Source organism: Neolamprologus brichardi, chromosome 10, assembly GCF_056152115.1.
Source record: "Neolamprologus brichardi isolate AB-2024 chromosome 10, ASM5615211v1, whole genome shotgun sequence".
Lineage (NCBI taxonomy): Eukaryota > Metazoa > Chordata > Actinopteri > Cichliformes > Cichlidae > Neolamprologus > Neolamprologus brichardi.
In genome coordinates this window covers 20,879,600-20,897,306 of record NC_142113.1, presented here as the reverse complement: position 1 = coordinate 20,897,306, position 17,707 = coordinate 20,879,600, and the positions used below count along the sequence as shown (strand labels likewise).

At 39.1% G+C, this 17,707-nt stretch overlaps 1 protein-coding gene across 3 annotated transcripts in view; it reads right to left on the bottom strand.

Moving 5' to 3' along the window:
• The window catches only part of LOC102789555 (actin-binding LIM protein 3-like), a 56,194-nt gene that overhangs the window by 32,336 nt on the left and 6,151 nt on the right, over positions 1-17,707 (bottom strand). For 2 of the 3 annotated variants that reach the window (XM_087847385.1, XM_087847384.1), the window contains exons 3-7: positions 17,421-17,585; positions 3,322-3,505; positions 1,735-1,847; positions 703-829; positions 275-368 (exon numbers count right to left, since the gene is read on the bottom strand). In XM_087847385.1, the coding sequence (XP_087703511.1) occupies positions 275-368; positions 703-829; positions 1,735-1,847; positions 3,322-3,505; positions 17,421-17,585 (683 nt within the window). Of the gene's footprint in view, positions 1-274; positions 369-702; positions 830-1,734; positions 1,848-3,321; positions 3,506-17,420; positions 17,589-17,707 lie in introns of all 3 variants that reach the window. The other variant, XM_006784915.2, reaches the window with a different exon arrangement.

Below are 17,707 nucleotides of genomic sequence, written 5' to 3'. Positions count from 1 at the left end.
GCAGAGTGAAGAAGTAGGAGAGGCATGATAAGAAAAAAAGATGAATAGTGTGAAGGAGATGGGGAAGTGTTGCTTTGTCGGGTTTCCAAAGCTGCTTCGTCATCAGTCAGCACTTCATTTAAAGAGGGACAGCTGCATTTTTTTGCAGCTTTTTATAGACCAGCTCACACTGACAAGCACAGAACACGCACATTCCCACTGGCATTCCCAGCTGTCTTTAAGCATGCACGCATATTCCCAAAAGCACACATACACAACAGAAAAATGCACTCACCTCAAGTACTTTGCCACTTATGTACCTGTTACAGCTCTCACACCTGATCCCAAACTGACTGTGGTAGTCAGTCTCACAGTAAGGTATCCCATCTCTGAACAGTGAGAAACAGTGAGAAAGACAAAAAGCTCACAGTTTACTCCACTACTATTCATCCTGTAAAGATTTACAAAGCAAGTGCTACCTTTCAATTTAATTTTGATAGTAAATAGTAGAAAAATGAGTAAAAAACAGCAACCTTTCCACAACTTGATGACAAATGTTTTAAACGTCCAATTTTCTAGTACGGTAGTTTCAGAATTAAAAGTCTGGATACAGGAGGCAGTTTCTGTGCAGTGGCTTTTGATGTGGATTGCTTGAAGAAACGTTTGATATTTGCCCAAACACACCTATGACTGACTTGAGATAGGAAGGATCAAGCCACCTACTTGCTGATGTACTCTCCAGTGAGGGCGCAGCCGCATGTTCGGCATTTAAAACAACTGACGTGCCACTGTCTCTCCAAAGCCAGCAGAGACTGACCCTGTTTGATCTCCTCACCACAGCCGGCACAGTCTGGAGGGGAGGAGAGGGGAGAGGAAAAGCAGGAAGCGCGGTAATGAGAACGCACACATGTACGATAGGAACAGGCAGGAACACTTTGAGCATTTATGCATTTATCACTCCCCTTTTATGTCCTTGCCTTTCTGCTCTGCCAACCTCTCATCACTTCTCTACCTCCTCCTCCTCTCTTCCTCATCCCTCTCTCCTGTCGTGACAGTCACACTGTCTCTGCCAGATGGAGCTACCAGGACTACCTGAAGCAGCAGGCCACCTTCTGTGTTTGTGGGTGTGTTTGGAAGTATCTCCCTGCAGCTACACACCTACAAAGATGCTGTGTTTTTGCAGCGTTCAGCAGGTGGACTGTGCAACTCTAGGTGTTCATTTGTAGGGGAACAAACAGTCTTACATGCTGGATGAATCACAAAGATATGAGTCAGTTAAATATCATTAGGCAGGGAAAAACCATAGCTAATAGCTTTTAAAAAAAGAAGATGATCTGGCAAAGTGCTGTAAAATGAATCTTCTTCTGCTTGTGTTAGGTTTGATGAATGGGATTTGATGGGATTTAGTTACACACACAAACTTAAATACTCAAAGCTGGACACATATTTATTTCTTCCATTTCTTTAATTTTTTGGAGTATAAAACACGACATTTTACTTATTCTACAGGCTAGTAAATGAACCTTTGAGTTGAGTATATTCTATTTAAAACACCATGCATTTCCTTGAAATATTAATAGAAAAATAATTATTACAAAGTAATACCTGCACAGCTTTTGAAGAACTGGATAATGTGTGTTGGCTTATCCTTTATGTCTAGTGAAGAAAATGTGAGATATGTTGTTGCTGTGTATGGTGTTGCACACGTCAGTGAGCGTATATTTTCATTTGTGTGTGTGCGTGTTTGTTTCTTACAGCTTGGTCCGTGGACCTTGACGGGCTTGTCGCTGTTCAGAGAAAGTGAACACTGCTGACACACACACTTTTTCCCACAGAAGGTCACTCTGTCTCCAATTGGAAATGGGCTTCTGAGAAAGCACGCATAAAAAAAAACATTTCAGTAATGCCATGCAGAATGCAGATAGGGCAATACAGAAATTCACAGTTTACCCAATCAGAAAACACACGAAATTCCAATTTGCTTGTACTCCCAAGTTGAACAGTATTGATGTACGTAAGTAGTATTGGTGCAGGTAATTCCAAGTTTCTTTAGCAGAAGTTTCACACAATATTTGCCATTATTTCTGCTACCCTTACATTATACATGAAAATTTGTCTTTCCCAGCATTGAAAACTAACATTTAGCAAATTCTTTTTTTACACTGGGACATTTTTAATAACATAAATACTGTCAAAAACTACCATCAGCAGTGTCAGAGGAGTATTTCTGCAGTTTGAATGTAGCAAGGAATAAAACGAGATCTCCAGGCTGATGTCAAAGTTGCGAGGATTAAATGTTGCTCTCAGCTCTGGAAATCTTTGTCAGATTCTCAGTGCGTAACAGTTAAAATGAATAACGCTTCATACCCAGTGAGGTATGGGATAATATTTCAGGGTAAAAGCAGAGGCGAGCACAGAGCCCGCGAGGCAGACACAGGAGCTGTTCTTAAGAAACCAAGAACATTTTAACACACAGCTTACTCGTACACAGTAATGTAAGCAGGCCTCTTCTAAAGTCGTGTGAGAAACAACTACGATGTCTTACTTTTAAAAAATGCTGCCTTGCCACAAGGGGTCACCACAGCAGGCAGCTCTGCAGGTTTAATTTGGCTGAGCTTTACACCAGATGCCCTTCATGACACAACCCCAAAGGGGATCTGTGCCTCCGGCTGGAAATGAAGCAGCATCTTTTCACTTGGCAAGCAAACATGTAAACCACTACACTCAGGCCAGGGATCATTTTTATGTGCAGCAGAATTTCAACACAAACATCTTGCAATTATGTTTTTAATCAATCATTTTTTTTGAAAGGTTTGCATCTCTGTGTTATGACAGAAAACATTCACACAGAGTAAGTCTGTTAATTTTCTGAATAGTTCATTTTGCTCACAATATCTACTTGTTGATCGTCATGTTTAAGCAACTTTAGTTAAGTTGTATTTATGGACTCACAGCACTTCTTTAAGGTTAGAGTAAGATAATCCCCTCGGTTAAATAATACTTTTATGTCATGATCCATAAATCTGCTGACACCAGGAGCACCAGAACACTGAACCTTGCCACTCGAGTAAGTCATCAGACAACCTGTCCTGACCGGTCTTCAATCCCCACTGTGATTATTAAACTGTGGATTTTATTCTTTTCTTTTTTTTTTTGTCTGATCCCTTCATCTGGATTTATTACTGATCTCAGACAGACTACTACCAAGTATAGATTTACAAGATGAATGCGAATAACAACAAATAACTTTTTTTACTTTGACTGCCTTACTCAGTCAGTCTATCTGTTTGACTATCTGCCTGCCAACATTTAGGTCTACATGAAGAAACACTCATTCCTTACTTGCAGATGCTGCAGACAAAGCAGTCTGGGTGGTACGTTCTCCCCAGGGCAGACACCACCTCTCCGGTGATGTACTGGTTACAGCTGTCACACTGGGTCCCGTAGAGCCGCTGGTAGTCCTTTGTACAGATGTACTCACCAGAGTGGTGGAAGAAACCCGCATGCACCAAGTCACAGCCGCACACTAAACAGAGACACAGAACTTCATTTATCATAAACAGAAGCAAAAAAAAAGGATGTATAGTTACAATGTGGCAAGGTTGCTCATGATAGTCATGTTACTGAGGGCAAACTGTCATGACTAATAAAAGAACAGGGTGTCGAGTTGGTCAAATATGTATGTGATCAGTATGTATGATGTTCCACAAGCTGCTGAAGTAATTAAGAAACTTTAATTGACAGCCTTCTTTGACACAATCAACGGTATTAATCCACTTATCCACATAAAGGTTTCACCGGCTCATTTAAAGTCACAATTAATATTCTGTGTGTGTGTGTGTGTGTGTGTGTGTGTGTGTGTGTGTGTGTGTGTGTGTGTGTGTGTGTGTGTGTGTGCAGATTAGTACAGTACGAGCTGTTGTCCTTTCTGAGCTCAGAAGGGTTAATACTCTAATCTGCTTTTAGGGATTAGACCAGCGACCATCGTATCTTAACCTATACAGTATGTTATGGTTGTCCATCCAAATGAAGGTGCAATAAAGTTTCAGCCACTTCAAATGTTTGGAGTCTCACCGATTATGTAATACCATTAGGGAGGCTTCTGACTGGCCTCACATTGTGCATGGAGAACAGCGACTCCAAACACTGAGTAGGAGACACACAGAACTATCTTCAGGGACAAGAAGAACAAGAAGTCCTGCAACAGATGGTACAGCATCTACAGAACCCTGATCCTAATTTGTATTGCTTTTAACTTGCACGTGTTGTGTTTTATATACTATATATGGAATTTTGTCTCTATCTGCATGTGTCCAATTACAAATTACAACTTTAAATACATTTATGTGGAGGCAGAGCTGTGTGATAAGTGCATATCCAGCAAAAAAAAGGGCACACAGATAGACACAGTGTTTGCGAGATATACTGGCAGTATGATCTACGGCTTTCATTTAGCTAATACAAAGTCCTTCAGCCAAGTGACTGCTTCTAGTCCGACTGTGTGTGAAGGTTAGGCGGCCTCTGCTCAGCTGGTTGATTAGGCGTTTTAAAAGGAACTGAACAGCTATTTGCTCCAGCTGGAGGGAGCTAAGTCCCTCATCTGCCATCAGTTGTGCTTTATAGTATTTATTACAATATGTGTCAGCCAATGGCTTATATTAACCAAAAATTCTTATGTAGTGGAACCAGTGTAATGATATTTTCCCATGAAAGTATCTAAAAAGAATCAAGAATCAAATTACTGCTATGCCTTCACCTCTGCACGTCTGTCACTGACAGATAATTTGTAACGGGCTTGCCCAGGATACGCTGCATTATCCACAGAGGCAGTATGATGAAACCTTTACGTACTTTAGGTTAGACGACTGAAAGGCAGCCAACGGATCAAGATATCTGACAGTGAATTGAACGTCTAGTCTCTAATTAAGCTAATGGCTCTAAACCCAACAGAGTGAGTGGATCTAATCTGAGCCAGTGTGTTAAGAGGCTCAGACAGATAGAGAGAAGGAGCGAGAGAGATGTATAGAACTGTATAGGAAAGCTGAAGACATCATAAATATGGTAAAGCAACATTAAGTAACAATACGAGCCTGCAGCCAAACTCGGGAATTTTCATTTAAATATATTTAAAGGGTTTTGAAAAGGATCCAACTCGCTTTACAATTACCTTATAACACCTTAAAAGTTAGATTTATATGGTATTGCTGTTCAATATACATTTTATTACAATAATGCCCGTCATCATTTGTGGACTGCTGACCATAAAAAAGAGTGGAATAATAGTAAACACTACAGAGAACTATGAGAAGTTTATTCAATCCTTATTCATTCAGTGCTTTAGAAATAAATGACAATATTTTCAATGAAGTGTCTGACAAATAGGATCCCAAAGTAAAGACAACACACTGACTGCTGCATTTAAACTGATGACTTTTACAGTAAGGTTCATAATTTGTCCAAAACAGTTCATTCTAATTTCTCTCTGACTCGAATTAAAGCACAAAGCTCACACTGTGATAGACTTTTTTGTAACTATTCACAGTGAAGGCTAACAGTCTTTATTTCATTATTTATTATTTAGTTAGCCTGAAGATTCTCAAGTAAACTTTTGTAGTGTAGGAAAAAAGATAACAATACTGTATTAAGCGTTCTTTGGGTGGGGGTGGGGGGTTCTTTTCTCCTCTGGCAAAGCGGCTGTTGTACAACTTTGAAATGGCAGCCTGACCTTTATCAGTCGGGCTGAGACTAAAGCAGTTCACAGAGGAAGAGTTACAGTTACTGAAGCACTCATTCTTGCACTCATTGTACTCACATACTGCATGTCAAAACAAAAGGCCATTTTTACGTGACATATAAAAGGTAAATATTGTCAAGCAAGCAAGTCAACCTGTCATGGTTTTGAGTTTTTAGGATGTTTTGGGATTTTTCTCATTTTTGATTATTTTTGTATTGTAGTTCTGCGCTTCTGTAGGTCTTTAGGTTCATTCTAGGTTAAAATGAGTTTTGTGTTTGAGTCCTTTGTTCATGTTCTATATTCCTAGTGCCTCTGAGTTTTAATATCGATTATTGTGGTTCGAGGTTTCTTTTTTATGTTGGTTTCCTTTTGTTTCCAGTCTCTGTTCCTCATTAGGTTATGTAATGTTTAATTATCATCTTTTATGTTCCCTTTCTGTCTCCCCAGTCAGTCATGTCGCCATGTTTGTTTATCTTCAGTCACTGTGTCAAGTTGGCGTCTTAGTCCTGGCATTATTTTTGTTTATTACTTCTTTTTTTTATTTTAATGGTTCCTCGTCTCCTGTGTGTTGTGTTCGGTTTTGGCACCCCTTGTCTCGTTAATGTGATTGTGTTCAGCTGTGTTCCCTGGTGTTTCCCATTTCCCTCATTACCTGGTGCATCTATATTGTCTGAATCTCTCTTTGCTCTCTTTTACATCATCCATCATGGTTGTGTCTTCTGCAGCACGTTTTCCCAGTTAAGTTGAAAGTTTGATTTTCCTCATTTTGTTTTGTACTTTGTTATAGTTAATAAAGCCACTTTTTAGTTTTCTCCTTTGTGTTTCCCAGTCCTGCGCTTGGGTCCAACTCTGCCAGCCACACAGCCAGCCGTGACATAACCATCAGTTTGATATCATTCACTAGGATTCAAAAGACACATACTGTATATAATGTTGATGTTATTGAGGATTTACCAGAGCTGATCCAAACAAACGTAGACACATATAGATACCTCCCCCCCCAGCAGACTCAAATACACATCCCATCATTTCTCACCATGTAGATAACGTTCACACATTCATCACTGTCTCAATGGAAAGCTATTAAGATATAGAGGAAACAGGGAAGAGTGGGAGCTGTTAAGACTTGGCCTCTCCAGAGGCCTCTCTGTTATTTTTGGATTTCAAATCGTAGGCCAGTTTCCAAAAGCTGTTCTCGCTGACAAAAATCAATGCAAGAATTTTATACAGGCTGATATCCTTTCATATTTATTTTTCAAATAATCAAGATCACCAGAGAGCATTCAACAAATATTTATGTCATTTTAATTTTCACTGGTGAATTTAAACATATTTAAGCCTTTTTATTAGTTTTATCTTACTAGGGATGGCAAAAGCAGTCAGTTTGTAGGTCTAATCCCACTGCTGGTCCAGACTGAAATATCATTTCAATAATATCCACGACAGACCTAATGGCATTTTGATCATTTGGATTTCACTAATGACGGTTGCTCGACATGCACAGCTGCAGCTCTCCCGCTGCCAGCTCAACATAACAACAACAACAACCTTAACTCAAAATCCAGACTTTTAAGCCGGCGAGGCGTGATTGTAGACGCCACGCAGGTGCGTCCATTGCACCTGCCACAGCATCGCAAACCACGCCCCGCCACAATCTCATTAAGTATTGTACAGGTATTTATAGTCGAACTATTTGAACCTGGTATTTAACCAATTCTCCTTTGATGATACTCACATTCAGCCACTGCTTTGGTTTATGACTAAAACACAAACTTATCGTTATAGTGTCAGCTTTGTGTTCAGTGACAACTAGCAATTGTTAGCTTAGTAACAAACTAAACTAAGATAGTAAATACGCTTATCCAGTTTAATATTTGCATGTTATGCACATATCAGCTGCTGGCATATCTTTACACAATGCTTTGCTATTTTTTTGTGAAACTGATATAAACCCACTTCAGGTCCAATCCATGTAAAGAGGACTTACAAAGTTTAACAGACTAAGCTTCATGTGCCCATTCAAATATTAGTTAGCTTTAAATGATTGTTTTCTGAAGCATTCAAATATTTTGAGTCTGGTGAACCACGAGCCGTTGGGCTACAGTTACATTGTAAAGTTTTAAAAAAACTGGGCTAAAAGACCTGCTGCACATAGTGCTGCACATTTTATTAGCATGCTAGTGCTAATAAAAAGCCAGAGAGCCTGACATTGACCACTGATTATTTTTAGGGGCTTGTTTACATCACATAAAAGAAGATACAAAGCATTAAAGTAAGTTAAAAAGACAACGGCTTTAATGAACACAGTAGGACCCAAGACCTGGAAGGAGGGCTGATACATCATCAAGTAGCTCATCATATCTTATAAAAACTTTTTTTTTCTTTGCAGTCATTTCTTTAAAATGTACGCAGATACTGCCACAAAAGGCCCATCCCTATATGTAGTATTTTAAAATACAAGGGCATGCCTGACCACAAATAATTCCATTGAACTAAAAATTTCATTTGACACGTTTACAGTGTAATTATAATAGAAGACGAAAATGTCACAGCAGTGAGCTCCCAGAATATAAATGAGCATGTGCCGGCCTGCTACCATCCATTATTCTCCCTCTGTCACATGACATTTTACTCTTTCATGGACAGTCGGAGCAAATCTTCCCACTGCTACTTGAACTTGCTGACTGAGCCTTAATGTTCATATAGGTCAGAGACTTGTCAGGCACTTCTATCCATACCCTGTCAAACAAGACCTTAGGACAATGTGACCTTACCCCTGACACTCCGTGACCCTCACCTGCTGTCCCAAACTGAAGGAGGGTTTTTTTGTTTTGTTTTTTTAATATTTAGACTGCTCTGTGTGATGAATCAGCATTAACCAGTTCCTCCAGGAGCTAAATAAAACTTGACATATCAGAGAGTCCTATATGCAGTGTAGGCCACAAACGATTATTTTGATAGTCGACTAGACACCGATTATTTTTGCGATTAGTCGACTAATCAGATCATGTATCCATTGAACGTAAAACGTACAGCTTATTGCACCAGCATGCATCTGCTCTTATATAACTATCATTAGCTTACAGCTTTAAGTGTTTAAGGTATGTGCTAACTAAAAATAAAGACAAGATGATAGTTTATTAAATTTTAATGAAATTTGCAGATTGTTTCGGTGAAGTTTAATAAACTCCTTGCTATCTAAAATATAACAGGACACCGGAGTATATTCTCCAGCATCTCACACTTCTGATAATCAGTTGTCGGCTTGACATTTATTCAGCTGTGTAAAAACTATAACTTTAATCTCAGCCAAACCGATTTACTCAGGAACAAGTAAAACACTGAAAAAAGCCAAACAATAACATCTTTAAGTTATCTAAGTGACTTATATATGTTTAACCTGAGTAGCGAAAGACTGCGGTGGGTTTGAAAATGATTTGCCAGGAGTCCGGTGTTCTCACCGGCTCTGGTGAGCCTTGCCCCCGCCCGGCTAGCTATCCAGCTAGTGGGTAACAGACGTCTCCGAAAACGTCGGCGCGCTTTTGAAAATATGTGGTGTCTTGATACACTGAGCAGATATTTGAAGTTTACACAGCTACAATCTTGCCTGAAAATATGTTAAACGTTTATTTTAAGACCCAGAAAGAATAATAAGAGTAATATTAAAACTAACTAGCTGCCGCCATTGTTGGAAACTGAGCTGGGCCGCGCTATGAATTCTGGGACAGAGCTACTTCTTCTTCTTCGGGGTTTAACGGCAGCTGAATCCTTGTACATGCAGTGCTGCCATCTTCTGTTTCAGTCCGTTATTACACTCTTAAATCCTACTACTTATTCCTGCGTCTTTTGGGATCTTACAAAGCTTCAAACGATGCGTCAACTATTAAATTAGTCGTCGACGATTTTGATAGTTGACGTAATCGTGACTAGTGGACTAATTGGGGCAGCCCTAATGCAGTGACATAGTGTGCACAGTGGAAAATGACTGAGACTGCTTAGTGGTTAACACTCTTAAGATCACTCTTATGATTAGTGATGGATAATTGACATTATAGATTTAAGTGAACATTGGATTATACATTGGATCCACTAACAGAGACACTAACACATTTCGACTGCCTACAACCATCTGGAGGATCATCCAGTCATAGTGGCACTTTGTCACACTGTTCAGTGTATAAACAGAGCATACGTACGCACCGACAAACACGTAGTTATCAAAGCCATTCATGCAGCCATAATTTGAGCGCTTTCACCTCAACGCCATCTTGGTGTTTTGAAACTTTTGTTTTGTTTTATCTCTTGTTTGAACAGCGGAAAATAGCGCTGCTAAAGGTTTATGGGCTAGCGAGTTGTCATAAACACATTCGGTAAGACCTGAAGGAAATCACTGACACCAATAAGTAGGAAAGTGTGTACTGAGGTCACAGAGTAACGAAGCTGAATGCAGCTTTCCCATAGGTTTGGAACAACCAGACCACTACACACCAAGTTTAAGGCACTTCTTCATTAGCTTCGCTTTTTCAGGAAGCTACATTCACCTTTACACAGAGTCCGCGTTTTTACCAGCCCCCAGTGAAATAGCTGTTAGGAATTACATGAAATTAAGACATTTATGACAAAGTATGCAAAAGTCCATAATTTAAATTTTTTCCTTCTTATGTTAACTTTTATGTTTCCCTAACATTTACATTAACAGGCAAAAAGTTGACTTCATTTAGCTGTTTATTTTCTCTGGTTTGAAAACTTCAAACTTTGTCCGTCCTTTGGATTATTGCAGTTAGTAATGTAGCAAACAGGTAAATACTCAGTTGTAGTGCAATCTGTTCTATGTAGTGCATTCGCTGGCTGAGGTCACACGTCTAGGTCGCACCCCCAGTTACGTGTGGCTCCACTTACAATTAGTTTTAAGAGATATATGCAGTGAAGTTAAGATAACAAACACTGGTAATATTGAAAAGTTGCTTTTATATCTCAGGATCTCAGTCTGCATCATGCCTGCTTTTTCAAAGTTGCCTCACATTTGTCTTTTATCCCTTTAATTAAACAGGAAATCAAGTAGTTTAATAACAAGAAGCTTAAATGGGGACAGATGAATATATTTCACATTAACTAATTACTTTGGTTTCTTAATAAGAAAAGCAAGTGAAGTGAGAGGAGTTTGAATAAATTCTGTTTAATTAGCTCATTCATCTGCAGTTCAATCCATGTGTAGAGAGTAGTTTTTGAAACCACTTTAACTTGCACGACTTCTCACTTGACATAAATAACAATCAATAGAAATCTAATTCCTCTAACAAAGTCTCACTAATAACCCTAATTTGTGATTTTCAAAGCAATGAAATTAAGGCACTATTGAGGTTATAAAATTGTCCTGTAATCACAAGGCCTGCAGAACAGTCTATAAATATTAAGAAGTAATCTATTTATCTTCATCACAACTCCTAAGGCCCAGAACATGATTTTCCATGAGTCCACTCTGATATGTACTTATGGAAAGTTGAGGGAAATAATTTGGAGGTTGGAGGAGGGGTGCTGGAGGTGTAAGTCATCTTAACCTTACATACATATCACAGTTTTTTCATTATCAATATGTATCTTGGTTAAGGTTAGGCATTAAAAGTACTGTCAGTTAAAAGTGTTTAGGCTTAAAAGGTTTCACGGCTCGGGTTAAAATACGACACGTTTTTCAAAACTTGTTTTCCTGATTGCCGTGGTCACACCCACCTGCTTTGTGCCCATAAACATGAAAAAAATTATTTTTTATGATTGTTTCACAAACTGCGGTGAGACTGGGCTATTCAAGAAAACAATAAAAACTATTCCCAAAGCACAGATAAATAAATTAAATATCAACCATTAAATAAATTTGCTTCGTAAACTGTATTCCCTTTTTTCACGCCCTGCTTCATCGATTTAATTGCTTCCCAGCCTTCTATTTATTCTCCCTTTAAGGGACAGGTTCAGCTGCACTTTGTCAGAGGCACTCAAGTATCCAAGTACTTTTTCTTTTTACAGCTGTTAATAGTGATTTAAAGCCTATTAGACTGAAGTGCTTCAGGTGTGAATGCATTTATCCACAAACACGCGATATTGGCAGAAAGACTGCAAGTAATGATTTCTTTATTTGATGCCTGAAGCAAAGCATTGAGTGAATGAAGGAAAGATTCAAAGAAGAAAAATGAATAAGATTTAATAATAATAGATATAATGAAGATGCAAAACAAAAGGAACTCCTGGAGGTGTGGTGTCGACTGTCTCATCTTTGTGACTTGGCTTTCAGTCACACGTAAAAACACAGAATACAAGCATGTATGGAAACACACAAGGACATCAGCAAATGTTCATACAAAACCTCAAAAAAGTGCTGCAAAGCAGAGCTGATACAGCGATTAATGCTTTACAGTTTGCCCTTGAAGTCTGTTCTGAAGAAAGAGCCAGGCCATCCATGACTGTGTATGGCTGAGCACACACTAATGGTGATAAAATACACAGACTCTTGCTCCTGGTATGTTTCACTTGTGAAACACAAACTTGTTTTATCTTAAAGTGGGTCAGCCTTGGCAGCAAGCTTCACTAGAATCATAGGAGTCTGTTTTAAATTCATTTGAGAAGGCAAAGCACCTGCAGCTGGATGATCTATCAAAATAAATTAGTGCGTGCCGATATTTCACCACCTTTGAGGGAAGACATTACAAGCCTTGTCTTGTCTTGTTTCAATACAAAGGAAAATACCGAGCACCTTTCCTTATTGCCAGTGTTCGAATAGATTTACCAGAAAAGAGTTGCTGGATGGTTTTAGATGATGTAGATGGGGAAGTTTTCTTGCCTGAAAAAGCAGAGATGTCGAGGAGAGAGGATTATTTCAGACACAAGGCTCAGACAAGACAGAGGAAGACGAAGAAGGGCAAGATGGGAGTCGAGGGAGAGATTAGAGGAAGCTGAATAGAGAAAGAGCATCATATGTGAGGAGAAAGGAAAGCAGACAGCAAAGTGAAGGGATGAGGACGTAGAGAAAGATGCGGGGGGGACTCTAGGGAGGTATCAATGAGGCTATTGATCTGTCCATCCAGCACACATCTGCCATCCCGTCACTGTCTTCCCTCATCTATTAGCATCATCAATTTAAGATGGATTTCCTTTTCTGTCTGGATTTGCATGAGTGTGTGATCGGGACAGAAGGATCAAACAGAAACTGATGAGGGGGAAAGGGAAAAGCACGAGTCTAATCAGTCTGTGGTCTAACTGTACAAAGGCAGAATTATGTGCTACAGCATGGATTTTGGCAGTATTGTTTGACGCTGAGGTTGTGAATTGTTAACATTTGTCAGTCAGATTTTAAACGAGATGCTGTATGAGAGATTTTCAGAGGAATCATTATGTGCAGCCACTTTTTTTTATCTGTTTTATGAAAATTCACATTGATGACAAGTATATTAGAAGGTATGCAAGACCTTTTTTTCAACTTTCAGCTCTAAATTGCACATGGGATGAAGTTACTTCTGCACGGTAATGAGCTTTATTTTTAAAAAAATTGGTTATATACTGGACAGAGTGTTACATACAACGCTCTGACCAGTTCTCTGAAAAAGTACATCTTTACTGCTTCCATAGGAATTAAGAGGGTAAGTAGCAGAAGGTGCGGCTAATGAGATGCACTTCATTAACTGATCATAGCAGGTGTGACTCTCTCTATAACAGCAGATGTTTGCTGTTCTGTAGCATTCAGGTGTGTTAACACAGTGCCCTGGTGTTCCCAGGAGTGGAGTTTCCATCAAATGTATGCCAAGATCAGACCGTGCAATGGCTAGAAAAACTGAAAAAACCCAAGAGCTACAGACTCTACAGGTCTCAGTTAGCATACCAAATGGTAAATTTTATGATAGTACAATCAGAAAAAACTGAGAAATTATGTCTTTTTTGGAAAGGTTACCAGAAGGAAGCCTCTTCTCTCTAAAAAGAACATGGCAGCACAGCTTAGGTTTGCAAAGTTGCATCTAATAGTGACCACTGGACAAATGAGACCAAAGTGGAGATGTTTGGCCATAATGCACAGAGAACACAGTATATCAGCACAAACACCTCATACTAACTGTTAAGCATGGCGGTGGATGAATAAGGACGTAGGGCTTGTTTTACAGCCACCGTACCTGGATACCCTGCAGTCACTGAGTCGACCATGTACCAAAGTATTCTAGAGTCAGATATAAGGACATCTGTCCAACAGCTAAAGCTTGGTCCAAACTGGGTAATACAAAATGAGAATGATCTCAAGCACAGTAGCAAATCTACAACAGAATCTCAGAAAAAGAAAATAATTGGGTGTTGGTAAATGAGATCCTGTGGTGGGACTTTAAGAGAGCTGTACATAAATGAATGCCCGTAAGCCTCAATGAACTAAAATGACTTTGTAGAAAAAGTGGTCCAAAATTCCTCCACAACCATGTAAGAGACTGATAAAGTCCTAGAAAAAATATACCTTGATGTTATTGCTGCTAAGTCACCAAATTAGACAAAAATTTACTGAATACTTGTTGAGACATTTCAATAAAACAAACTGGTTAATATTTTCACGACTAAAAGTGTCACAAAAAACGTGCACGGTCTTTTCTTCATGCATCGCATCACAGACTTCTTATACTGCCAGTCTGATCTCGATTTCTATTCTCTGACTCAATAAAAACTTATAATTAACTGTCATTAAATAGTTCCAGGTTTTCAATACGTTTAATTTATATGCCATTAAAAAGGCCCAATCACCACTAGTCACTTCGCAACACATTAAAAAACAATTTGAGTCACTCTAAAATAGAGTGTAGCTGCCTCATCCGTCTCACTCTAATGTCTTTGTTCCCTAAAAATACCCCTGTTCTTTCCTGAATAGTCACGTTAACAGGCAAGCTGTTTACCAAAGATGCATTGTAACTCACTGACATTCACATCTAAAAAACAAAGAATGTGGGATGAGAGAGCGACAGCACAGGAGAGCAGAATCAAGAAGATAACAAGCAGAAGAGTGGAAAAACCAGACATCTGTGTACTAAAAGCTGACGTTTTGATTCTTGTCTGCTCCATCAGCTGTCGTCTCCTCTGCTGATGAAGTACTAATGGACTGTGCCATTAGCTAAAAGTCATTAAGCTTACTCTGCAAGATCAATTGTCCATAATAATATGAACTTTAATATCAAACGGGACACTTCTGTCAGTACATCTGGCTTATGTCCCGTCAGGAGGAGTGAGTGCTTCAATCGAGCAGATAATCAATTATTCATTCAAACAACCAAAAGAGTCATTTCACCTCAGGCTATTTTAAGATCTGCATCTGTAAGTAATGGTGCGTGAGATAAAACATGGCGTTCCATGAAAGAAAAGAAAAAAAAATAGAAAATCCTCTTCTTCTGTGCTTTGTGACTGAGTGCATTGATGCGATGCTTCTGTTAGATCAAACAGAGAAAACTGTGTTGTCTTGCAGTATGCTTTGGGACTGTGTAGGTCCCGGCCCGTGAAAGGAGGTTAGCTGGTTGGAGTCTGACTAGGGGCTGAAAACCTGCTGACTGCACTGCTAAGCTAGCTGCTGACTGCAAAGCTGTGTTAGTGCCTTCTGTCCCACCTGCTCGCTGGTGGAGCTCAACCATGCAGAGACATCAAGTGACATATATAGTTCCGGGTTTGCACGCACAACTACATGCACAAATGCACACTGTCATGCATAAACATGTTTTTAAAAAAGCGTATAGCTGTGTTACTAAAAACAGCGCCTCACACTAAATCTAAATGATTAAATCTTTCCTCTGCTTCTTTACACCTGCATCCACTGCTTACAGCTAGGATTTATTTTTGGAAATTTGCTCACTTTATACAATTTTTTGCCTATGTGTTACTACCTTACTGCTAACCTTAGTTGCAAGTCATGGTTTTTCTTTTGGAGAACAGCAATATTCATACCCATGCTACCTGTTTCACCCAGACTGTGTCTTTGTGCAATGCGAAACTAATAGGCAAAGCTAAGCTTTATCTCTACAAGCAAGCGTGGTAAGCGTATTTTCCAAAAAAGCCGCTTCCTTAACATCGATATAATTTAATTTTCTGCTAGGGTAAATTAGAAATCCTTTATTTATTTTACTTTATGCATGGCATTGATGCAGCGCTGCTGCTCATTTTCAGTGTCAAATAAGCCACTTGTAGCTCCTGTTTCTTTAAGACTTGCATCCCTGAAAGCCTCTTTTTTTTCATTGGCTGCCCCTCGCCTGCTTTTATGTACAGAACCCAGAGCTTATAAGCCCTGTCGCCATATAAGGAAAACCGTGGCTCATCACAAGCATAGAAAAAACAGCTGGATTCCAAGATTTCAGAGCAGTCTCAGGCATATGCATTTGGTTCACACGAGCTAGTCTTTAAAGCTGAAAGCTCTTCAGCTGAAAATTTTGACTTTGAGTTTTAATGGGTGTTTGAGAACCGAAGAGACCAAATGTAGTGGTTTTCAAACAACAGTGTCCCCCATTCCTGCTTGAGATTGAACTGTGTTGGCAACAAGCCACATGGTCCCAGTTTTCCACTACACTTCAATCCTCCTTAAATCGGCACTTCTGGAACTTGTTGATACGTGATTCTTTGCATGGTGGAGTTTTCCATTAATGGCTGCAGCTACAAACTGTTTATTTCAGTGTCTCCTGAGGGCCTGAAGATCACAGTCATTCAATCAGTCATTCTGTCTTTTTTTTTCTTACTTTGGTGCTTTTTTGAGCATCCCCAAGAGCCTGAACTCTCAGGAATGCTCAATCAGGTGACTAATTAACCTTGTTCATTTGTAGACGTTATCATTAGACCATTTTTTTCTGAAACATTTTGCAAGAATCAAATTCTATAAGAAGACAATAAAATAAAAAACAAAAACACATTTCTTAGTATCAAGTCACCTATTGTTTTTTTTTGTTGTTTTTTTTTTTTACTGGGGGCATTTTCTATTTATAATACATGTTAAATGACTTCAAAACATTGCAGTCTTTTAAATAACTTTCTACACAGGACCTCAGTCTGTCTAAAAACACAGTTGTACATATTTCAACCTCATTTTCAGGCCAATTAACCAGGTTTTTCGTGAGTATCCAGAATTGGAACAACATGAAAAAAGGAGGAAAGTTATTTAACAGACCTTGAACAATTATGTATAGCGGTTTTCTTTACATGTGCATCTGGGTGATTTAAAATATGATATTATGCATGTTATGTGGCCAGAAAATCTGGACAGAAGTACAATGCCTTATATGTTTAAATGACCAACGATCTTTCCACTGTGCTAAATGATATTTCTTACATCAACATAATTTTTGTCGCTAATGACAGAACTGTTTTCCAAATCGGTGTCTCTAATTTTTTCTGGCTATTCCTGGTGAAGTTGTAGTTCAGCCTCCATTTCAGTGAGCAAGAAGAAGCTAGCAATTATTCAATTACCTTGGTTCCTTCTTGTCTGAGTAATTATTTAATATTTAACTATGTAAATTGATGCGGATGAAATGCATTAGACCAAGACTGAAAAACAAATGAATTTAAACCCTTGTATGTAAGGGTAAGAGTGGAGTACGGAAGCAGATATAACTGTGGTGCAAACTTAATGAGTTTTTTATGTGTGTGTAATGTAAAAAACAAATAAATAAATACATACATAAAGCATGTTTGTGTGTGGGTTTATTCGTTTTTTTTCTCTTACCTTTGCAAGTGAAGCAGCTAACGTGAAAGTGTGTGTTCTTCACACGCACCACCTCCCCACGACAAACCTCCCCACAGCGCTCACACACGATAGGTGAATTTCCACGGCTGGAGACGGGAGAGCTGCTGCTGCTGTTTCCTCCATAGAGGCTCGACTGGTACTGAACTGCTGGCAGAGGAAAGAAGAGAGGCAAGGATGAAAAAGCATGTTACTTGTTATCTTTTTGAGCCAGTTGCTCCACAGCCTCAAAATGACAAGGTTTTAAACGCCTTTTTCAGCCAAGCATG